This window comes from Stenella coeruleoalba (assembly GCF_951394435.1).
Source record: "Stenella coeruleoalba genome assembly, chromosome: 1".
NCBI classification, from domain to species: Eukaryota; Metazoa; Chordata; class Mammalia; order Artiodactyla; family Delphinidae; genus Stenella; species Stenella coeruleoalba.
Window position 1 is genome coordinate 144181992 of NC_137169.1, and position 24753 is coordinate 144206744.

Sequence of the window (24753 nt, forward strand, 5' to 3'; positions counted from 1 at the left end):
TTGCAAGAGTAAAGTGAAATCAAGTGAAAGTGCAAAACAAATGACAGTAGTTGCTACACATGGCAAAATGGCCCAAACCATGGTGGTTTTCAGGGCTTTTGAAAACTACAGGCAATTCAAAGTCAGTAAGATGAGATAGAGAACATTCACGCATTTAAATTATCTTAATGGCCAGATAAACACAAGTAACTATTGTAGAAAAAGAATACAGGATTTAGATCTTCCAAGCACTAATCGTGTATTCTTTCCAAAAGACGCTGGGGCGGGGGGAGGGGGGGTGGGTTTTACTTACACATGGTTTCGAACAATAACTTGCTTTAAACCAATAAGTAATTACTGGCAACAGTTTGCAAACAACAGCATTTCAGCAGGCAGTTCCTATTTTCAGTAAAATGTGCAAGAAAACTATAAGCAAGGTTTAATATATACGCAAACCTTGTCTTTTAATTTTAAAAACACCGCTGAAGTTTTGGGAGGAAACCATAAAGGGAAAGAAATCGGACTTGGGTAGATCAAAGAACCTGGTGCTCACATGTACCCTGCGGCTATACATTATACACAGGAAAAGGAGGAGGGACCCAAGGAGGCGGTGGTGACTCCTGTGCGTGGTCTATTAATTCACATTTTGCTCTCTTCTGTTCACATCCTGCAGGGACTCCACCCAGAGCAACCGAGCGAGGGGGTGGGTGGGACTCACCCAGCCTAGCAAATAACAGTCCCAGAAACCGAAACGGAATCGAGGTGAATTGGGAAAACACGGCTCCCCAGAAAGAGGGGTGGAGAAGGGGCGCGAGAGGAGACCTTTCTTTGGGCTGAGGAGATACCTCCGGCCTCGCTGCCTCCTGGGGGCACCCCCTCCCCTCCCCTCAATCGCCACCAGTTCCCTCCTGCCCTACACAGGGGAGGAGGAAGGCACCGTACACAGAGCGAGGCCCCTCATCCCGGGGACGTGGGCGGAGAACACACAAGTATTCCTCCGAGATTCTAAAAGAGAAACTGAGGGGCGGCAACCTGAGAGAGGCGGAGGAGAGGGGAAAAGGAAACTGACTGCAGAGCGGGGGACCCATGAGACGGTGGCAAGGAACTCAGTAGGTAGCCTGAATGGGCTGGCGCCCCAGGAAAGAAGGGCTACCTGTTGCACGGAACTGGCCCTGCTCAGGCGGAGAGCGAAAAACCCCAGAGACTGGACCTTGGTCTCCAGGGCCAGTGGGATCTCAGCCCCAGCGCCTGCGGGGCCCCACCCTGAGAAGCCTTGGCTGCAGATACAGTGATGAGAGACACCGACAGAAAGAAGCGGGAGGCGGCCGACTGGAGCCGGTCTGGCCCGCTCCCGCGGTTAGTCACTCACATCTGATACTCGTCTATCGCCTCCACCAGCTGGCCCCAAGAGTCGAAGTCGGCGCCTCTCCTAAAACTGGCGCCCCAGCGCTGCAGCAGACTTCGGGTCACCTCCGACATGGCCGGTCCCCACCCCGTCCCCTCCCGCCCCTACCCCAGCAAGGCCGGGCTCTAGGGCGCCATCCTCCCCGGGCCTGGCCCCGACATTAACAGGGCCAAGAAGAACCGCTACGGCCACCGCCACCACCCGCCAAGGAGCCGCCCAAGCCCATTTGCCGCCACAGCCAAACTTTGCGGCTCTGAAGCGGCCGCCCCGCCGAGGCTCCGCCCCCGAGGCCCCGCCTCGTGTTAGGTTGAGGCCGCCCCGCTCCACCGAGCGGCCGCCATTGTTATTGCGGCATTCTTCCTCGGGGTGGGAGGCCCGGCCATCTCTGCTCTTTGTTTCTGGAGGAGACCGTAGCTCAAGAGGGAAGACTGTGGAGGAATATCTAAGAAAGGGCTGAGGAACGGAGTGTTTTAAGGGGACTGCGACAACGCGGCAGCCTCAACCCAAGAGCGGCGCGCACTGCCGCCTCGGTAGCTGTCATGGCCGCCCTGACCACGTGATCGGCTCCCGCAGGCCTGGTTTCCGTCGCTCAAGTTCGGTAATCCGGGCTCTGCGACTCCCTCCCTTTCTCGTTTGCGGATTCGGACACTGCCTTTCTTCCCTCTGGAGGGGTGCTGTACAGACATCGAGAAATCCGGTAAGTATGTCATGAGGATGGGCGTTTCCCAGTACTATCCCTACCCCTGTTGTCTCCCCGGAGTCGCAAGCAATAGGGTCAAGGTTTTTACACAGGTTCCATAGACTCCCGGATGGTCCCCAAAAGACTCCTTCAAGTGTTTCAAGGCACTAGAAGGAGATTTTTGGGGACCACTATCCGGGAGTCTATGGAACTTGTGTAAAAAGTGCCTTGGAACAAACGAGAGAAAGAAATTCACGTTAGCCCCACGAATCAATGGTATTAACAGCTCTATTCACTGAATCGCCTTGCCCGCGTCTCCACTAGCGGTTGGGGGCGGGGGGAGGGTCTTATGGCTACATAGGAGTTTGTTTAGGCACCTTCTGCCCGCCTCTCCCGGGTAGATAGTATCGGCTTTCCACGAAAATGCCTGTTCAGGAGGGGCACGCTAAGGTGTGCGCCTGCGCAAGGTCTTAACGGCGTTAAACCGGACGGCGCCCGGGAGGAAGAGGCTGGGTGGTAAACAGGAAGTGGACGTTGGGAGCTCGGGGGCGGTAGGTTCGTCGCGGGACCCAGGGTCTCCGGAGTGGGGAACCCTTGTCGGTAATCGGACTGTTCCTGTGGCCTCGGCTTAGGTGGCAGCCTCGATCCGACTGTTGTGCTGGTGGCTTCAACGGCACCCTTCCTTGCACCTGCAGGTGGGTGTGTCGTCCTTTTACCCCGCCCTTCGAATTCTTGAAAACTGGAGTGCGGGTCTCTGACCGGACAGATTGGGTAGGGAGGGGTAGAGAACACGGTACTTACCGTCTTCGGTCCTGAAGTAAAGATATGCAGAACTTAAGACATTTTCATCCAGGACGTGGGAGGCCGCCTTAAAAGAGTATTTGTGGAAAATTTGTCACGGTCAAGTGTATTGTGTGCCATTATCTCTGGGAGGCTTGGTTTATATGCACAGAGATGCAGTATTAGTTTACTTAGGTTATAAAGGAGATTTATGTGGATGATATTTAGAAGGTTATATATTTTTGAAGGACTTGTTAAATGTTTTGAGTTACTCAAATGAACTTGCTCAATTTTTCATTGAATACACAGTGCATTTCCTCATCCTTAAATAGCTGGTGCTCTCCAAAGCCGGTTTTGCCATGAATAAATATGGTAAGGGAGGTGCATAAAGTAGATATTTTTTACACTGTGCAGCCCACGTTTTTTTCCCCGATAAGAAAAATCCATGGACAACATTGTATATAATGCTTTCAAATTAATTAAATCTTACCGATTTTGTCTCCCAGTTCCCGAAATCTAATTGCCATATTTAAGTCTTCAACTACACCTTCCTGTATTATCTTCGATATCTTCCCACTTTTAAGCAAGTGACACACTCCTTTTTTCTTTTCTTTTTTAACCTGAAAGGTGTGGAACTTAATTTTTTTAAGTTGGCATTTCACTTAGGTAGTTTTTTAAATGTTTTGGGTTTTAAGGATAGACATTATTTTCTTTTTAATTTATTGAAGTATAGTTGATTTACAGTGTTTAATTTCTCCTGTACAGCAAAGTGACTCAGTTATGCATATATACATTCTTTTTCATATTCTTTTTCATTATGGTTTGTCACAGGATATTGAATATAGTTCCCTGTGCTATACAGTAGGATTCTGTTGTTTATCCATCCTGTATATACTAGTTTGCATCTGCTAATCCCAAACTCCCAGTCCTTCCCTCCCCTACCTGCCCTCCCCCTGGGTGTCAACCACAAGTATGTTCTAAGGATAGATATTATTATTATTTTTTTAACCAACTAAACTGAGTTTATTAGGGACTAGAAGAGAAATCACAATCAGCGACATGCAAAGACGGGTGACCATAAGCAGATACAGAGAACAAGCAAGGGGAGCATGCTTTTATAGGGAAAAGAGGAGAGTTGGGAGGGGCTGTAATAACCAGAGAGTCCATTGGAGGAACCTGGGAGTCCAGAGTATGGAGGCTTCTCATTGGTTGGCCTGCTACAGTCTGACTGGCTGAGCTGCCATGGATGGAGAGAAGTTTTCTTCTTCCTTCTGATAGTAACCTAGAGGTACCTTCCTGTCAGAGATGTAGGTTTACTTCTCTCCTGTTAACTGAGGTCTCCTAGCGGGACCTGAGAGCCCCCCCTACAGGCCTGTCCCAACTCCAACTCTACCTGAGGTTTCTTCAGTTACACATGCTAAATATGTTCATAATTCAGCCATTTTTTACCATTTTAAGGATAGATTTTATTGATCAAGTATCATGTGGGGTTTTTTATCATGAAAATATTGATTCTTATTAGCTATTCTGTGGAAAGTATATTTATTATAGAACACATGCTACAGCCAATCAGTTGGCATCAGCAATATCATGTGGGAGATACAGTTAATTTAAAACCTATTTCTGTCAAGTAATCTTAGCAGTCTAAATAAGGGTCACCATTTAAACCTCTTTCGGAATTACGTTCCTCTGCTCCTGTGCCCTTCTCATTTGCAGCTTTCCAACCAAAGTCAAGTACTCCGCTCCTCAAAAGTGTAGTTTGGGGACCAGCAGCATCAGCGTCTCAGATCCTACCCCAGACTGTTGAATTAGAACTTGCATTTTAACAAGAAGCCCCCACCTCCTGCCCCGACGTGATTTTTATACACATTAAAGTTTAAACATTACTGCTCCAGTATCTTCAGCATTGCAGTTACTGTGAGCACATTTACAAATGCTGTTTTTTTAATAGGCCTGATCTAAGCATAGGCTGCTATAAACAGTTAAAACAAGATTGATGTATGGCAGTGAAGCATTTTATTTATGTATGTCTGTTTTATATATGTTTTATATTAGAATGTATATATCCTGTAGTAATTTTCAACTTTTACTTTAAAAAATATTTTAATATGATTTACACTGCTTATTAAATGTTTTATGTTTAATTTTTATACATTTGTTTTTTGTCAGTAGGAAACACCTGGAGAGAATGACACATTGGTTTCATAGGAACCCATTAAAAGCCACAGCTCCTGTCCCTTTTAACTATTATGGCGTAGTCACTGGCCCTGCTGCTTCAAAAATTTGCAGGTAAGTTTGTCAGTCTTCACAAGTATTGATTGAGCCCCCCATGGATATGAGGTACTTTTTTAGGGTCATGCACAGTGCAGAAGTATGTAACACACTGTCCCTAACCTTAGACTCCTTATAAACTTACAAATGTCATGTGAAAAGTTAAGTCATAGATTATTTAAACTGGGTCCTCAAGTTTAGGTCAGTGAGTGAGTCCCAGAGAGGCTAAACAGTCACAATTAAAAGAGTTAAGCTATATGTTACAACAGTACAAGAGACTCCACAAAGTCATATATGGATATTGTTCATTGGCCAGATAGTAAATTAATTGAGTTCTGAGCAGGGAGAGGTCCCTATGACCTGAAATAGCCTTCAGAGTGTTCAGTAGCAGAGAGGACTTGAGCTAGGGTTTAAATGCATTGTATGGCTTAGATCAGGGGTTGCCAGACTGTGTCCTGCAGATTGGCCCAGTGATTGTTTTCATAAAAATAAGTTTTTATTGGAACACGCCGCCCCCCCCTTATTTACATATTGTCTATGGCTGCCTTTCCTCTCTACAGTAAGATTGAGTATTCCCAGGGGAGACTTTATGACCTACTAGGCCTAGAATATTTATCTTCAGGTCCTTTGCTGACCCCTGACTTAAGATAGTAAGAAGGGAGAGGAGAAAGTCATTTCTGTTAGGTAAACCTTTGTTCTAGGGAGTATGAGTAGAGCAGTTTAACTGGCACAAAAGAGATAGATGCAAGAGAGATTTCGAAGGAGGCATCAACTGGCCAGATGTCTCATTTGCTCTGGAAAGTTGAAAAGGATTCATTTAGTCTATGAGATACAGAACCTAGATGATCAAGACATTGGTGGTACCAGTAAAGGAAAACCAAGAGAATTGCTACTTTTTGTGAAAAGAAGTAATTGGAGTAAAAGGTTGATCTAGACCAGGGGTCAGCAAACTTTTTCTGTAAAGGGCTAAATAGTAAATATTTTAGGCTTTGTGGGCTACACACAGTCACTATTGGATATTCTTCTTTGTTCATTTTTGCAAAATTAAGCTATGGGCCGTATAAAAACAAGTTACAGGTTGTACTTTGCCAACCCCTAATCCTAGACATTGGTCCCAGCTTAACTGTTTTATCTGTAGCATTGGGCAAGTCTCTTACTAATTACTCATCTGTAAAATTACTCATCTGTAAAATTAATAACCTAAATTAGATACTTCTAAGGTACACTTTTCTCGAATTCTGTCATTTTAATATGAATATAATTTTGCACAAGTTGGTTTGCAGGTGATGATTGAATGCCTACTTGGAAATAGCTAGCAAAGTATTCGAGTCTAGAATAGGCCTTAAGGATTCAAATTCTGGGGACTTCCCTGGCAGTCCAGTGGTTAAGACTCTGCGCTTCCAATGCAGGGGGCCCGGGTTCAATCCCTGGTTGGGGAACTAAGATCCCGCATGTTGCGTGGCATGGCCAAAAGGAAAAAAATTCAGATTTTTTTCCGAGTCCAAGAATTACCCCTCCCACCTTTTAATTAAATAACTCAACAATGACAGATTCATAAGGTAGCCCATCCCATTTTGGGTCAGCTGTATATAGTTGTTACTATATACTTTCTTGGAATCAGCCTCCTTAGAGCTGGTACCAATAAACATTCCATCTAGACCATTCAGGTTTAAGTTTGTACTCCTTTGTAAACATCAGTGCTACTTACAGTCTTTCTAAATCTTAAAATATTTGAAATGTTAGTATTACTTCACTCGATACAGAAATTTGAGTATATGCTTTATCCCAGACACTAAGTTCTGGGTATACAGTTCCTACTGTCTTGGTGCTTACAATTTAAATTTAGTCTTTAGTCATTTACACCCAATTGTCTTTAGTCATGGTCCATGTAATATGATTTCTGGATCCCTCGCTAAGCAAGTTGCCTTCTGAAAGAACATGTGTAACTGGAACAGGACCAAGTTAGAGCTGATAATGTAGATCTAGGATTAGATGTAGTTATACTCGTAGATGAGACCTCAGAAGAAAGAAGAGCAGAAAGCCAAAGACTGAACATTGCTGGAGGTGGGAATATGAAGGGGACATGGAAGAAAATAGAGAAGGAACTTTTAGAGAGAAGAGGAGAATCTGGAAAATTTGGCGTTATTGGAATCAAGGGAGAAAAGAATTTTGAGAAAGAAACAATAAATGTCTGCAACATTTATTGCTGCAGAGAAGCAAACGAGAATGGAGACAAGGGAGCAGTTTTAAAATGACTAGTGGTCACGTGTTTTTGCATGTTTGTGTGTGTGTTGTATTATAGAATGCAATTTTAAAATATGGTTTTGTACTTAAGTACATTTTGACATAATGTCAAATTTTGACATTGTAAGGGGATACTAAAATTATGTACAAATGTTAAATTTCCATTTTTCAAAAAACTTCTGTTGTGAACTGGTCAGATTAATTTACTCATTCGTAATTCTTTCCTCCTGTCTTAAAAGCTTGTGTTAGTTTGATTTTTTAAAATTAAAACTTGCTGTGTATCTTTATTATATAATTGTATTCATGATTTGCTCCTTTAGTTGGACTGAGTTTATTTTAGTACAACTTTTAAAACAACTGTTACTGGAAATTTCACTTACCTCCAGTGTTAGTCCAATTAAATTCATTCCTGTATACTTAGTAATATCTTAGAGGAAGGGGTGTGTGTGTGTGTGTGTGTGTGTGTGTGCGTGTGTGTGTGTGTGTGTGTGTGTGTGTGTGTGTTTAAGCTTTTACAGTTGAAACTTTTAAGCCACTTTTACATAGATTCATTGTAATACAGCTTACTTCACATTACTCTCTCTCTGTCTCATTTAAGTGACTTGAGATCATCTAGAGCACGACTGCTTGAATTGTTCACTGATTTGAACTGTAATCCACAAATGATGAAGAATGCAGCAGATTCATATTTTTCACTTTTACAAGGTTAGTTATTTAAATCAATTTAAGTTTTTAAAAGTCAACTATGTAGAAGTTCATATTTGATTCTTAGACTTTTCAGATTTGAATAGTTTAGTCTTCTAGGTTATATTCTTCAGTATGCTTGAGTATCAGAAATGTGAGAATGTAAAGGTAGTATGTGGTCTTTCTAACATTTTGAAAATTAAATGTGTGCATATTTCATATTATGTTACCTTAGGAGAAGGGTATAGAGGGGCTGGGAGTTTCATTCGGGTATCTGAAAAAGTCATTCTCCGAAAAATGTTCTAAACAGACACGTGATATTTCCTGTAAAACTGAAAATGTTTTCTACCTTTTTATAGGTTTCATTAACTCATTGGATGAATCTACCCAAGAAAGCAAGTTACGATATATTCAAAATTTCAAGTGGACTGATACATTACAGGGACAGGTTCCAAGGTAAGCAGCACCAACAGTACTAAATTCAAGCCATTTTTGTAACTGTTTAGCTAGCGATTAACTCGTAGCCTCTGTGTGGAAGAAGTAAAATGTAAGTCTGATCAGCATTTTGCCTTATCAGGAAATTAATATAAAACTTTTGACCTAAACTCCTAATGCAGTCTATTAAGTACAAACAGAATTTGTTTCTTCTGGACCAAATCATTTTTGAGATAATCAATATAAACGTTAACTAGATTGAGCAGCCTTGACTTTTAATAACACACAAAGAATGGTTTGGGAATTTGAAACCCAAACCTAGATTTTGGTCTTTGCCTCCATCCAAGCAGAGCAGAACTTTGCTTTCTCCACTACTTTCCTTTTCTGATGGATAGTTCAGATGTCTCTGGTCAGTCTCCTTCTTTCATTCTCCCCAGTTCCACCCCAGTTCCATACTCTTTTGACTGACAGTACTGTATTTGTTTTTCTTCCTAATTTCACTGTTTCTGCTCTTTTTAACAACTTCCCCTCAGAACTTTCTCATCATTCACTTGAAACTAGTTAGATCTAATTATAACAGGAAACCAATCATAATGGTGCTAAATTTTTAACTACTTTTTTTTTAAACACCATTGGGTTGTTTAAATAGTTATATATCTTTATCTCAATTTGCTTTGGAATTAACCGTTTTATAAAATCAGAAGGGAAGGAAATGGGGATTGGCAAACAACCAAGGCAGGCATTACAGTGGAAGGAGTGTGGACTTTGGATTCATACACACGTAGATCAGCCTCAGAGCTTCTCCTGTGTGAACATCTGCTTCTTCAGCTGTATGTTGGGGTTACAGGTATAGGGCTTTTGTGAGGAACAAAATAGGAAATTTTGTATTAAGGGGCTGATATAATGCCAGGCATTAATAGACATTCAATAAATGTTAGTTTCCTTCCTTCCTTCCTTGGGAATATTGTATATAATAGAATTCATAAATTGGGTAGGAAGTTGTGGACTGTGGGTCCTTTCCAAATTTTAATATTCTGGGATACCAAGGTTTTCCAAGTAAGTCTTCATTTTCTGTTTTGCTTTATGTACCCCTTTGTACTTCATCTAAAATTAAGGAATATTTTCCTTAAAAACTTTTTTTAAAGAATCAAACCTCTACCATTGTTACATTACAAAACTTTGGCAGATTCTAAAGTGTTTTGTATTACATAAATTTGGCAGTTTTCCCCACCATGCTAAATTTTCATTCCTTGTGACAGCATTTCTCAGCATAGTTTTATGAGACAGTGAAGAATTATGTGATAAAGGCCTTAAGTTACAATGTTGAATATTCAGTACATCTGAGATTTTTAAGTTATTTAATCCTTGATTGCTACTTACTCAATGAAAAGTGTGCTGTGAGTATATCTTCTGAAAGATGTTTTTTCAACTGTATACACTCTTAACTACTACCTAGATGTGGTACAATAGAAATGGAGTGTTTGGGAGCAAGGCAGATTGAAATAAACGAAGGGTAAACAGGAGAGAGCTATTCATGAGACCCCCATAAAAATTAGCAAAAGTATCTTATTATTTAAAGATAAACTTTTAAATTAGATATGCCTCTTAGATCACCATTACTAGAATTACTAGATGTAATTAGTAGATGTAATTCATTGGAAAGTTCCCAGTGGTGGAAAGAATAAGCCGTTAAACTATGCATTAAATTTTTTTGGCATGGTAAACTGTTTTAAGAAGTTTGTTCATAACTGTCATATTTTTGTATGTTATAATGTATATTAAACAGGATAGTTCATAAGGTATTTTTTAATTACGTGTTTTGTAACAAATCTTTTTTTTTTTAATCTAAAAAGTTTCCATGTCTCTGTTCCTTCTAAGATGGAGGCAGCAATTAAATAAAAAATACAAAGCAGAATCATGATTCTCGTTTCTTCCCTTTGGGTAATTTTTCTGTATCTTTATTAGTATTATATGTGTAATAAGGGTATTACTTCAGGTTTTTTACTTCATCATTTGAGATAAGTGAGATAATGTGTATAAAGAATTTTCAGGGTCTCATCAGAACAACAGTGAATAAAAATATTATTTGCTTTGTGAGCTTTTTGCCATCTTTGTGTCATGTTTAGTTATAGAATCTGAAGGAAACAAATAAGATATAAAATACACTTATTTTTGAGACCTTTTTCTTTGTAGTATACCAATTGGCTTGGCATTCAGAATCTTCTACAGTTTCACATCAGCTTGGCTTTTTGCTCTCCTGCTCCTCGATTTCTCTCTATGAACTGGCAACTTCAATCAAGCTAGTTGGGTTACTGCCACCAGAAAAATCTTTATCCTGTCTTGTGCGTTAACAGCATCATTCCCTCATCTGGGATGTCCTTCTGCTTCCCTTCTAGCCATCTTTCAAGGCACAATTCAAACTCTGTTTATACCATTAAGCCTTCTTTAACCATTCTAGCCTGAAATGATCTCTCCTCTGAAATCCATTTTCTTAAAATGTGGTGTAAGAATCACCTGCTCCAGAATCAACTGGATACTTGTTAAAAATGCAGATTCTGGGCACTTCCCAGACTTTCTTTGTGGGATAAGTTCGAGTAATCTGTATTTTTAAAACTATTCAACGTACTGTAACCTTTGGGAACTACTATTCTCATGTTTACTATTATGAAGTACATCGTGGACCATTATGTTTAGTCATTCAGTGTTAATTGTGTGTGTGTGTGCGCTTGTGTCTTACCTCCCAACCTATATTAAACACAAGAACTCTTCATTTTTTCAGTTAGCATTTAGCTCTTTATGATTTTGTGTAAGATGTATAGCAGGCTTCATATAGAGATGTCTCAGTCATTGACAGTACTTAACGATCATGTTTATATTTCTAGTGCCCAGCAGGATGCTGTTTTTGAATTAATTTCCATGGGATTTAATGTAGCTTTATGGTATACCAAATATGCTTCAAGACTGGCTGGCAAAGAAAAGTAAGTTAAAAGGGAAGGGTTATGTGCATATTATTATTTTTCAAACGTATGGAGCTTCATTATTAAAAAGTCTAGGCTACTGATAAAAAGTATCACTTCTAATAAATGTAAGGTTGCCTCATAAAGTTAATATTTTAAGTATCAGAATTATGGAGTCCACTGTTAAAAGGGAAAAAATTTTTAATAATCTTGTCATGGGGGTGGTCTTCCTGAATAAAACCCCAAACCAAGAAAAGGGTTGACTATTTGACCACATCAAGTACCATAAACAAAGTTAGAAAACAAATGACAGATTGGTCAAAAAAATTGCAGTGCATGTGACAAATTGTTTTTATAATGCTTTTACAAATCAACAGGGAAAAGATCAACAAATCGAAAATAAACAGGCAATTCACAGAAAAATACAAAGCCTTATAAGTTTGTGAAAGATGTTTTGAAGGATTAAGGAACTGTGAAATAAAATGAGATACAGTTTTTATAATAGTACAATTGGATATTAGCAATATGAAACTGGCAACTACCAACTGTGATGCGCCTGAACATGGGAATAATATGCAGCCATTTAAGAATGGAGTTGAATTCTATGTGCTGATGTAAAATTGTCTCTGAAGTAATTTAGGTGATTAAAACAAGAGCAGAGTGGTGAATATTGTGTATGTATGTGTTTTTTAAGTATGTGCATGCATTAAATGTATATTGATTTTTATGCTTGTTTATGCACAGAAGGTTATCTGGAAGGAAAAACAAGAAGGCTTTTCCAGACCCCTAAACAGGAGCTCTCTTTTTCACTTGTAGTATCTTCTCTTTGGATATTTTTCATGTGCATTTGTTAGTTTCTTAAGTGTCAAAAAGAAGAAAACGTAGTGAAAAACACAAATGACTAACTTCTGTGGATTTATGAGAATGTATTAGTTGTTGGTTTTAATACCAGAAACGGGATTCATCCTGTAACTAATGTAACCACTATCTTTCAGCATAACAGAGGATGAAGCAAAAGAAGTCCATCGAAGCTTAAAAATTGCAGCTGGGATTTTTAAACATTTAAAGGTAAAATAATAATAATAAAATATATTCTTAATGCTTTAATTCTTGAATAATTTTTATTTAATTCTTTGCGGGGTGGGGTGAAGGAATTATTTCATCATGTAGAAAGAACTAGTATGTGTTCTGTTTTCCTTATGTTAAGTACCTTGTTGATGAGTGCAGCCAATTACAGAATATTAAGTGTTTCCACTTCAGAAAATCATCAGTGAATTTTACAATTAGACGATGCAAGTGGTACTTCACTGCTTATTTTTCAGTCTCTTCTGAAAAGATGAGAGAAAACAAAGCACAAAAATTGATAGTTCTGAGCATTTCCCTTGCTGTATGCAGCAGTTGCCAGGAGCCATCATGATTCTGCAAAACCAGATTTTCTGAGTATATTCTCTGTATTTCATTGAAAATGCCAGCGGGGCAATCAGTACACACTAATTACATTAAATTGCTTGGAGATGTGATGAGAATTAGGGGAAAGACTAACGTATTTTCCAACCAGAATTAACCCCACCCCATTCTAATTAAACTACTATTTACTGAAGGCTCCTGGAGGCCAGTGTTGCATTTTCTCATGATAAGATAGTATTACAGTGATGAAAAAGCTGTGATCCTGAGTGAGCTACAGAACTGTAGTCTTCTTTATATCTGCTATTATTAATGTGAATGAACAGTTTCGGCTATCATGCAAAGGGGAAATTTGGTTTCCGTTTCAGTTAAACATTTTCTAAGTTGAGAATATGACTTGCATATCTAAGCAATTTGTTATGACCCAAATTTTGCTCTTGAATTTCTTATTTTTACAAAAATTTATAAGAAGCTTTAAAAGTTTTAGTGTACAGGAACTTTTATTCTCTGTAAGCTTAACATTGCTCCATTTTACACTTTGTTTGTACCCTAAATTTCTGAAAAACCCCAAATTGAATATTTCGTAACTTCAGTTTTCTTTCTAACAGCTGAGTTAAAATAAAATTTGGCTTCTTTGTTGTTTTTTTTCTTTCTCTCTCAGGAAAGTCATATCCCAAAATTAATTACACCCGCAGAAAAGGGGAGGGATTTAGAGGCACGACTCATAGAAGCTTACATTATCCAATGTCAAGCTGAAGCTCAAGAAGGTATCTTAAATATTGTAAGATTTTTTTTAAGAAAGTCTATATTGGCATTTAGTTCTTTTTTTTAAAATCAGAATTAGCTGGAATTGCTGGAGTTTCAGGATTTGAGAAATTTATAGTGAGGAATTTAAAAAATTGATTTTTACCTTTAGCATTTGCCTTCATTTTTCATTAGCTGGAAAAGGCCTTACAGTTTAATGATTCTTTTTAAGAGGGTTTTGATTTCATGCCATTTCTGGCAGCATAATTAAGTCTATAACTCATCTTTCCCCCCACTCTACCTTGCTCATTTCTTTTCTGCTTCCACTGTTTGGCTTACCTTGCAATCTTTGCCTTTCAGTGGCAGGAAATAAATGAAGACTTATGTGAAAACAATAAAGAAACTTTGTTGGCTTTTGTTTTTCTTTATTTCAAACTCCAGTGCCCTGAAAGTATTTGTTTCCTCTTACATCATGCGATTTTGTAGTAGGGGTTTTCTGTGATTAGTAATTGGCTAGTGATTTATTTAAGGAAGTGGTATCAGAACCAACAAGCTCAGTGTTTTCTGCTTGTTTATGTTTGCATTTTCTGTAGCTTACTTTTCATGTTAAAACTTTTAACAAACTGTATTAAAGTCCCGAATAGATATCAGACTGTCTTTTGCTATTATAATTGAACTTAAGGTAAATGCAAGTGAACTTAATCATACATTCACTTCATTGTGTTTTGGTTATAGTAACAATTGCTCGAGCAATTGAACTGAAACATGCTCCTGTACTAATTGCTGCCCTGGCATATGAAACAGCCAATTTCTATCAAAAAGCTGGTAAGTTCTATTTTTAGTCTTTAGATTTTCACATTAAGCTCTTGGCTTAGTAGGGAACAAGCAAAGCAAAAGGACTCTCAGATTGTTTCATCTTTTGCAAAGCTGTAGTAATAGCTGCACTATTTTATTAATCTTGTTTAAAAGAAAATAAAAGAATTAGAGCTGTTCACGGTTAATATGCTCCATAACTTGTAGTGAAAAGGATGATGCTATCCTTTTTAACCAGTTACATCTAATAATTAAACAGCTGTTTTTCTTTTGAAATGTTTTTGGTCTTTATAACAACCTTGTAGTTACTATCCTTATTTAGACAAGAAACTGAAATCCAGAGAATTAACATAACTAATCTGTAATTTAACTGCTAGCAGGTGGGAGGCTGAGACTAGCACTCAGATCTTCTCCTTAACGTATTATTCTTTTCAGTCACTTATTTAGGAAACATGCATATGTTTCTATTTATCAGATGGTTACTCTTTTGGTTGCTGGGTGTACAGATTCACAGTCTAGGGAAGGAGACAAACATGTAACCACATTATTATAGTATGAAATGAGGTGTGGTTACAGGGGTGAAGTAAAAACCTAAAGGATCTGGGCATGCTAGAGAAGGCTTTCTAGAGGAAGGTGGTGGTTTAGCCTTATTTTGAAATAGAAATAGAAATTCTAGGTTTGCTGGGATGCTTTAGCATATGGGAAGAGTAGAACATTCTGTAGTATGTACAAAGATTAGAAAGAACTTAGCACATTCTGGGACTGAGACATGTTTTAGCTGAAACAGGATGAGAGCTAGGAGCAAAGGTTACGAAAGTGTGCATATGTGAGGCTATGAATTGGTCTGTAAGCCTGTCTGAGAAGTTTGGCCTTCATTCGGTAGGTATTTGGGACCCCTTAAAAGGTATAGTAAAGTCAATCTGACTTGACTGGACTTGAATTTAAGAAAGGTCCCTATCATTGCAAGATGAGAAATGGGCTTACTAGTGAAGGAGTAGTAGGCTGACTCTACTTAGATTATAATCATTTCTTCCTAAGTACTATGGAAGAAATGATGAAGGTTTTGATAAAGATAGCAGAGTAGGAAATGGAGAGGAAGAAATACATTCGAAAGGTGTTTGGCAGGATATATGAGCATGTGTGTTTTATACAAGATGCAGGGATGGGGTGGTGAATGAGGATTAGGAGAGTATCCTTGCTTCTGACTTGGGTGACTAGACTATTCTTGGCATTGCTGTATTATGAAAAAGGTTGGAAAGAGATACTATAATAGTATTCATATTTACTTTGAAGTTCTTAGTCATTGCTATTTTTATCATTATCTCAAACTTAAATTGCATTAACCATCAAATCTAAATAAATAAATAAGTAAATAAAATAAATCACTTTAAATAAAGCAAGGGGGTTTTTTTTGTGTTTTTTTGTTGGTTTTTTTTTGTGGTACGCGGGCCTCTCACTGTTGTGGCCTCTCCCGCTGCGGAGCACAGACTCCGGACGCGCAGGCTCAGCGGCCATGTCTCATAGGCCCAGCCGCTCCGCAGCATGTGGGATCTTCCCGCACCGGGGCACGAACCCGTGTCCCCTGCATCAGCAGGCAGACTCCCAACCACTGTGCCACCAGGGAAGCCCAAAGCAAGGTTTTTCAAGTGTGAATGCTTGAGTTTTAGACTTGAATGGTCTTTTAGCATCTGAACACATAAGCTATAAGTCTCCTAGTGAATCAGGGTGAAATTATATTTTGCTTTTTAAAATGTAACTTTAGATCATGCTTTATCCAGTTTGGAGCCTGCATACTCTGCTAAATGGAGAAAATATCTTCACTTGAAAATGTGTTTCTACACAGCTTATGTAAGTATTTTTAGCCCAGAAACAATGTAAATTACTGTCTCTCCAGCCCCTCGAGCACCAGTTCTGTCATCTCGCCTGACTCTTTGTTAGCATTTTACAGATAATGGACAGCTCTCAGTAAATGTTCCCTGATAGTCAGTGCAGCCATTGTGGAGTAAAGCGAGTGGAAGGAGATGATGTAGAGCTGGGTTATAGCAATGGAATTACTGTTTGATTCAAACCCACTTTTAAGCTGGAACCTTCTGCAAACTTCATGAGAATTCTCTCGTTTCATCCTGTTCACTGAGAAAGATATTTACTAATGCTAATCTAAAGACTTAGCCATACAGTGTATCACCTGGGTTGGTGAAGAATCATAAATAAGATTTCTTATACCTTATAATCTGCTTTCAAACACACTGCATAAGACCATGTGCAATCCCTGCATTGATGATAGACATTTAAAGAATAAGCATGTTCTATTCCAGCCTGGTAACATTTTTCTTAAGACCTGTTTAGTCTTTAACCTCAAATCTTTCCTCCTCCTCCCTCTGTATTAGCACACTAATTTCCCTCCTTTATCCCCTCTGCCCTAATTTTAAAAACAGGTTTCAGCAAATAGTTTTTGCTCTCAGTCCATGGTTAGAAGGCTAGTTTGGCTCAAGACTTGACATAATTCCACTTTATATACCAACAGAGATGGGGGGAAGCTTATTCAAGTAAAGAGATGTAAGGGACTGCATTGATACTTCAAACAATGGACAAAGGCATTTCTTTGTCTGATGCATATAGAAAACGATGATAGTGGAAAGCATCATTTGAGGAGAGAATGAATAAAAATTTGTTTCTTTTATCAGGCTTATTGTTATCATGGTCAGACTTTGTTGGCTAGTGATAAATGTGGTGAAGCAATCAGGTCTCTTCAAGAGGCAGAAAAATGTAAGTATTCCTGCCAGAATATTAACTCCTCTTTTAAAAACTAATGTTTAATCATAAAGGGAATGGGCAGTTAAAAGAGATGTTGGCGGAGTTCATGAAAGGGAATGAGAATCAGTGAAGTAATTGGAGGAAAGAAAAAAGTGCTTCGAAAACCTAGAACTTGTAGAAAATACCTACCTACCCCTTATACTATTGTTGGTAGTGCTCTTATGCTAGTTAAAGAGCATCTCTGATTAATAGCCTTTTTAGTATAAATAATCAATAATTATAATCAAATGACTGTATATCCCTTTCACATGCAGTTTATGCAAAGGCAGAAGCATTATGCAAAGAATATGGAGAAACCAAAGGCCCTGGACCAACAGTCAAACCTTCAGGACACTTGTTCTTTAGGAAACTTGGAAATCTTGTGAAGAACACCCTTGAAAAATGTCAGAGAGAGAATGGATTTATGTGAGTACAGCTCAGTATGATTTTAGTAGTCGATATGGTATGTGCAGTTGACCCTCTGTAATCTGTGGGTTCCACATCCGGAATTCAACCAACCGCAGATTGAAAGTATATGGGGAGGCAGGGAGGGGGGATTCTAGAAAGTCCTTAAAAGCAAAACTTCAATTTGCTGCAGGCTAGCAACTATTTACATAGCATTTACATTCTATTAGGTATTATAAGTAACCTAGAGATGATTTAAAGTTTACGGGAGGATGTGCATAGGTTATATGCAAATACTACTTCACTTTACGTAAGGGACTTAAGCATCTCTGGATTTTGGTATCTGCCGGGGTCCCAGAACCAATCCGCCGAAGATACTGAGGTTTGAACGTATTTATAATGTTTAAATAATAATATCGTTTTAATAATATCACAGTTTGTTAGTCTCTATTCCCATACATTTTATATCAAGTTGCATTGAAGTTGAGCATTAATTTTCTATTTAAATTGGTGATAGAATTCACTTGTGTTAGACCTAACTTTTATTCTGCTTTTGATGATAACATATAAAAGCAGGTTTAAAAATTCAAACATGAATTATTAATATATAGCCCACTTCTACTGTCCTAACTTTCTCTTACCTTTGTTTCCCTGCCATTCCTTCTCTGTGTGTTATATATACATACCTGCTCTTGGCATACTCATCTCATTCTCTTTTCAGCCACGTATAAAGCAGGGAAATTAATTTTCTGTCAGTTCTGTTTAGGCCTGTCAAGCAGTTTTCCGTTATTAAATCAGTGTTCAAACTGTAGATCAGTACCTATGGAGGTTGTAGAATTAATTTTGTCCCTGCTTTTTGTCTTGCATTCTTCCCTTTATATTCTGCATCTGGTCATGCTGTGCTTTCACATCCTTGAACGTGCCCAGTTTAACTTTTATCACTTCCTTTGGAAAGCATCCCTGACCCCCCAAATCTGCCCCTCTTTTAATTGCCCCTCTTTTGTGTTCTCACGGCACTCCACATCCCTCATAGCTTCAGTTACATTGCGCAGTTGTTGACAGGGTTTCTTGACTTTGTCACCTACTCATCTGTAAACTACGTGAGACAGGAAATTGTTCTCTATGTAATTCATCATTAAATTGTCATTTCCTTGCACAAGGTCTTGGACATAAATAGACACTCAAATAGTTAACAAATAACTGAATGAATTGCTGTTTCCATTGCTTTTTGCAGTTACTTTCAAAAAGTTCCAACAGAAGCCCCACAACTGGAACTCAAAGCAGTTTATGGTCTCGTAGAACCTGTACCTTTCGAATTTCCTCCTACAAGTGTGCACTGGACACCAGAAACATTGGCTGCTTTTGATCTCACCCAAAGACCCAAGGATGACAGTGTACGGGATTGGGTTTTTTCCATTCATTCACAAAAATTTCAAAAGAGAATTCAGACTTCACAGTTTGATATTGTCCTCTATTTAAATAGATGCATGTATTTGTCTAAATGTTAAATTAGCTAATTACAGTGCTTGGTGTAAAATCTGAACTCTTTCAGAGGTAAACCTCTAGGCGCTAATTGTCTTCTGATTTTTTACATAGTTGAGTGATGTTGTTTTCAACACATTATCTTGCCTTTTTACAATTCGTCAGAGCCTCCTTTAAGAAAAGTGTGGGAGGACAGGTCTAAAAAGGATGGCTCATCCATGTTTATATTGCTATAGCAATGTTGTTTTTGATTCAGCATAGTGCATGGTAGTTGAAGATTTGACCTAATTTCAACATTCTGTGACATCATCCAGGGGTAAAATTAGACTGCTTTATTCATTTATATCTAAGTACATCTTAGTGTACTAAACCAAATGGTAGATTAAGTGGAAATTTTGAGGTTTGGCTACCAAAAGAGAGGGGGTCTGTGAAAAAGGGATGGGAATTATTTTGTAGCCATAGCTGCTTCCTTGAAATTTTTTTTTTAATATAATTTCCTACCCATACTAAAACCATTATTCCTTAAAATAACAGTTTTTGCATCCTGTTCAGCCTCTTAAATAATGTCCTAAGAGGTAGCCTGTTACTGTCACAAGTAATCTTCAAACTTGAGGGTTCCATGTGCACAGGTTGATGGCTCAGTTTCTCCCTCCTCAGAAAGAGTAAGAGTACCGTTAGCTTGATTTTTGCCTACCCATCAGGTTTGCATCTTCACTGAAATGTTGCGTTCCTGTTATGTCTTTAATTGAATTGGTTTGTATGCAGCTTCTGGCACAGCTTTGTTAGTCTCCGTGCTGTGTATTTTAGTATATCATCTTTATATTAGTCTGAAGTGGAATAGATCTAGTGTTTGTTTTCCAGATCTTAGTTTATGTACTTACACTGTATTTTTCTTTCTCCATAGGCTAAACCCAAACCAGAAGAAGCGGTGAAACCTATGAAAGAACCAGATATCAAACCTCAGAAGGACACTGGGTGCTACATCTCCTAAAATACATTGATACAGTGTGCACTTTGAATTTTCTTCCAGATAAGATAAACCATGGAACTTCATCTTTCTTGAAATGATTTCTCTGAAGCCTATAGATTAATTTAGTACATTCAGAGGGAATCTGCCTTCAGTTTATTTGTTCTTGATTTTTAACACAGTGGAAGTGTTTCATGCTTTGTTTCCGAACTCCTTTTTAATCAGGACAACCTGTGAAAAATTTTTATTGTGCTTCTAAAGGGCATATTTGGGGGTTGGGTTTTTCTTCCTGAACTCTGGGTAGTAGTAAGTTTCAGGTTAATACACTACAGGCCAGAATCATGTGGTTTCAGGTGTGTTTTTCTATCTTCACAAAAAAAAGTTTATTTTCCTTCCTCTTATTTGATACCAGAAGGATGACAGGAGTCAGTTTTTAACAGACAAGGTTTTTTACCCCTCTCCGATATGTCAGTTGTAGCAGAGACTTGTTATCTTCTGTGTCAGTTACCTTTTCTGGTTGGGGGAAAAAAAAAATCACTTTTAGTTAAAGATCAAAAAATCTTCATACCAAATCCCTTATACATGTTAGAATCTATAATTTACTTAGAAATCGGTGTTTATAGGTATGTTGAAACCATTAAAGAGCTTACTCTTATGCTGATAGCCCTGTACTTCATTTCAGTCTCAGTAAGCAAACCTGCAATATTTTTTAAAGTACTTTTTTCTAATGGATTTTTTACTTAGGGGACAGAACTTGGTAACAGCTCTTAGTATTTGTGTGAAAAGACAGTGAAAATGTTTTTGCAGAAGTCAAATAATGCATGATGAAAAGAAAGAACTTTAAGCCTAAACAAGATCGGTTGTCCTGAATTACACTGGTAAATCTCTACTACTTTGTTACAGAAGTTAGAGTAAAATGCCTTTGTTAACCTGATTTCAGTGTACATGTTTTTATATAGTTTTCTAATACACTTATCCTGTCAGAATTGTATTGCTTTAGGCCAAAGGCCATAGCAGAAACTTAGAGAGCAAACAGGTACAGTATATCTTAAAAATACCTTGTAATATTTGAAATAGTTTAGTATATACACAAACCTGGGAAATAGTGGATACATAATACTTTAATAAAAAAAATCACACATGTAGGTTTATCTTCTTTTGATTATTCTCCTGGGGCATCACCTAATTTTTCTCTTATAAATGACAGATTGGTTCAAATAATAGAAGTAGTAATAGTAGGGTATGTTGAGAGCTTACTTTGTGCCAGGCACTGTGCTGAGCACTTACATAGATAAACCTTTGAATCCACACAGCAACTCTGTGACAAATAAGTAAAACCTGCATAAAGTATTGAGATAGGAATAAACATTTCATTGTGAAAAATAGATTATACCTATCTGAATATTGTGCTAAAATAAATGATTACTTAAATCATAGTTTATACTCATGGGAAAAAAAGCTACATAGAATCAGTGAGGGTTTTTTTTTTATATATGGAAATGCTAATTACTCCTTGCTATATAACATTTAATATTTGAAGCTGCAGTTTTCAGAATCAGTGGAGTAATAACTGAACAGACATTTATTTTGTTGTTTATAGAAAAAACACTTTAATTTCCCTGTATTTTTGTGCTCTATGCCTTTTACTGACAAAACTTTAAACTGTATTTGATGTGAGCTTATTACTCTTGGCCTGTAAGATCTATTTATTTTAGAAACAAGTGCTTATTAGTTACTAAATTTTCACATTTGAAAATTTAGTAACTAGCCTAAATTTATTGACACAATATGTGTCAGTTTCACATATTGACATTTTTATGGGTCATACTTCCATATATGGAATGAAAACATCTAATATGCTCAGTGCTTCTATAAAGTGCAGTAAATACTGGTATTACATTTAATCAATAATTGGCAACTTTAAGATAAGCAGATAGTAAATATTCTGTTGACTCAGCAAAGGTGACACTTTGACTGACTATCCCATTATATATAATATTCTTTGAAATCGTCTTCGAAATTTGGGGAAGTGAATAAATGTAAAGAAGTTGCATGAATGTCATAGATGTAATAACTATTTGTGTTAACTATCGCATACTTAGTTTAAACCAGATAATGACAACTAACATATCCTGCTAAAAGTGTTGTTAATATACTGAATTATCTATTTATGAAAATAAAAGTGATTCTACTTCCAATTTCATTGGAATTTTTGTTTTTCAATAAATATTTTTATGTTTATTAAGCCAGTAACAAGGTTAATACAATGTAAAATCGTATTTCTTCACAGTTGTATTTTAAAATGACAGATGCATTTGCATCAGTTGTTTTATGCTACATGAATTCATTAAACATTCAACGTTCCTTGACCTGTTTGGTTAATCTTGAAGTAGGGTTTCATTCAGCCTGCATATATTTTTATTCACAGTATTATCCAGCATGCTGCAGTCTTGTATACGGTGGTGAGCTAAGCTAGAGACCTTATCATTATTGCTGTACAGTACTCTGCAGAAAACTTTGTACTTTGGAAACTTTGAGGTAGCATTTTCAGTACTATATAAATATACTCAGATAAAATCATATTCAGAAATATTTCCTTCTAGAGTAATCATGCTTTAGAAAATGAGGCATTTTTGTCTCGATATGTGCGTAAAAATAAACTTGTGTCATTTGGTTTACTATACTTTTGTATCTAAAGACTTTAATCTGATATTTGAGTAATTTGCTTCGAATTTACATTCTTGTTTTAAAAAATGTTTTTGTAGTAAACTAAAGGGATTAAAATAGTTAATCTGGAGGGGGCGCCTACTCTGAATTGTAGAACAGAAAGCGGTGTTGGATTGTATTTACCCAAAAGGCCAGAGCTATCACTTATGCGATCCAGCGTATCTGATGACTGTGATGTGCTTGAGGTGGGTGTAAGCTCATAGCTCCCTCTAAGAGTGCTCCCCAGAGAAAATGTTAGATCACCCAGCAGCTTGATATTGTCCAGAGCTTCTCTGGTCGTTTGCCTCAAGCTATTAATCTCAGCCTTCTGGGGCTGACTGGGCAGGGCCTAAGGTGGCTGGAGCTCCCAGGCTGGTCACCTCCAGAATGTCAAACAATGACTTTCCTAGATCATCTGCTATGATGTAGGAAAAGTTGAGAAACACCCCAATAGGACAGGCATGTCAGTAATGTCACTCTTACTCCTGGTGGCTGGGTGCAGGTTTATGGTCTAATACTGAAAATAAAGGTAGAAGAGTCTGGCCAGGTGATGTTCTGTCAGCATTTCTCAAGGAGCAGTGGTTTGTTTATACATGTGTTTGTTTATTCAGATTTCACATATATCCTCCCCAGAATGCCTCACTCTGCCTGCCTGGGGTGAGTCACCAATTGGAGTGGGCCCATCTCCTCAGGTGAAATGGCGTGGAGAAACTGGCAGTGAATGCTGCCCTGTGAAGCTGTGAAGTGGGGCTTTGGCTGTCCCATCCTTGCTTTTACCAGAGGCTCAGCCTTCAGACGCCCTCAGGGGAAGAGGGAAAGGGAGGAGGGGGCACCGCAGGCCCAGGCAGACAAGGCTGACGCACTCTTGGTAGTTACCCAGGGCCGGTTCCGTTAACCTGGTTCATTTGAAAAAAAAAACTTTTTTTTAAGACTGTTCTCTTTATTTTTCCAATCTATTATATAGTACCTTCCCCCACCCATTGAAGTGAACTGACCGTATGATTCATTTATTAAACAAATACTGAGTTCCAGCTGTGTCAGGTACTGTAGTGGCAGGAGGTAAATAAGGCAGGGAGCACACAGGTAAAACCCCTTCCACCCTGGCTGGTGGGCGGGTCAGAGAAGGAAGGGAAGAGGGAAACAAAAACAGGATAAGTGAAATATAGATTGTGTTCAATGTTGATAAGTACTAAGGAGACAAAACAATGACGTAAGCTGTCGAGTGGTGGTGGTGGTGAATGAAGTCAGCTGGTTCTTTGAACGACTGGAGCCCCGGGAAGACCTCGAGCCAAAGACCTGAAGGAAGTGAGGGAACAAAGTCTAAGGGAAGACAGACTCATCCAGAGAACAGCCCGCACAAGGTCCCTGCAGGGCAGAGAGCCTGTGTGGTCAGGGAACGGCAGTAAGAGGGCCAGTGGCTGGAATGAGACAGGGGCAGCTCAGGGGGAAGGTATCAGTAGAACAAAATGGGGCCAGAAAAGTACTGGGGCCAGATCTACAACCTTGTAGGCCATTGTAAGGACTTTGGCTTTTACTCGGGGTGAGACGAGAACCCACTGGAAAGTTTTAAGTAGAGAAGTGACGTGGTATGATTTAACATTTAACAACTCTTACTGCTTTTTGAGTGTAGATGGTAGGAAGCCAATTAGCAGACTGCTGCAATAATCCAGGTGACAGATGATGGCTTAGACCAGCATGGTGGCAGTGGAATGGTGGTATTAAGACTCCGGCAATAACCCAGAGAACTTCTGTTGGATTTAATGTGAGGTGTGATTAAAGGAGAAGAATCAAGAATGTCTCCAATGTTTTTGGCCTGAGGATCTGGAAGAATAGGGTTGCCATTTATTGAAATGAGAAGACTGCCAGAGGAGTAGATGTGAGTGTGTGAGTGGGAGCTGGGTGAGTGGGTGGGGTAGTTTCAGGAAGGAGAAGGGTGCACTGAAAGTATGAGCAAAAGGTTTAGACATGGATTGAGTTGTCTATTAGCCGTCCAAAAAGAGACGTC

The 24753-nt window shown here is 38.6% G+C and overlaps 2 protein-coding genes across 7 annotated transcripts in view; one reads left to right on the plus strand and one right to left on the minus strand.

The window, feature by feature from the left end:
- Positions 1-1870, minus strand: part of AIDA (axin interactor, dorsalization associated) — a 42905-nt gene extending 41035 nt beyond the window's left edge. Inside the window, exon 1 of the mRNA XM_079902985.1 lies at positions 1349-1870. Coding sequence (XP_079759111.1) covers positions 1349-1458 — 110 coding nt within the window. The 5' untranslated portion in view covers positions 1459-1870. The remainder of the gene's footprint in view (positions 1-1348) is intronic.
- BROX (BRO1 domain and CAAX motif containing) lies at positions 1735-22917 on the plus strand. 6 transcript variants are annotated; one of them, XM_079902940.1, is made up of 14 exons: positions 1735-2081; positions 2696-2758; positions 5013-5132; positions 7957-8063; positions 8402-8498; positions 11360-11455; positions 12430-12502; positions 13500-13605; positions 14318-14407; positions 16158-16243; positions 17080-17161; positions 17464-17614; positions 18828-18987; positions 19980-22917. In XM_079902940.1, exons 3-14 carry the CDS (start codon positions 5032-5034, stop codon positions 20064-20066), a joined length of 1236 nt encoding a protein of 411 aa, XP_079759066.1. In that variant the 5' UTR covers positions 1735-2081; positions 2696-2758; positions 5013-5031; the 3' UTR covers positions 20067-22917. The 6 variants fall into 6 exon arrangements, with proteins under 6 accessions (XP_079759066.1, XP_079759064.1, XP_079759061.1 ...); XM_079902938.1 differs by having other exon boundaries at positions 5016-5132; XM_079902935.1 differs by lacking the exon at positions 2696-2758.
- The last annotated feature ends 1836 nt before the right edge of the window (positions 22918-24753 follow it).

Excerpts from the sequence above, each read along its gene's own strand:
- BROX (XM_079902940.1), top strand. The coding sequence starts at position 5,032 with ATGACACATTGGTTTCATAGGAACCCATTAAAAGCCACAGCTCCTGTC. Across the intron at positions 8,499-11,359 it reads TTACAGGGACAGGTTCCAAG|TGCCCAGCAGGATGCTGTTT; the intron begins GTAAGCAGCACC and ends TTATATTTCTAG. Across the intron at positions 16,244-17,079 it reads TGTGTTTCTACACAGCTTAT|GCTTATTGTTATCATGGTCA; the intron begins GTAAGTATTTTT and ends TTCTTTTATCAG.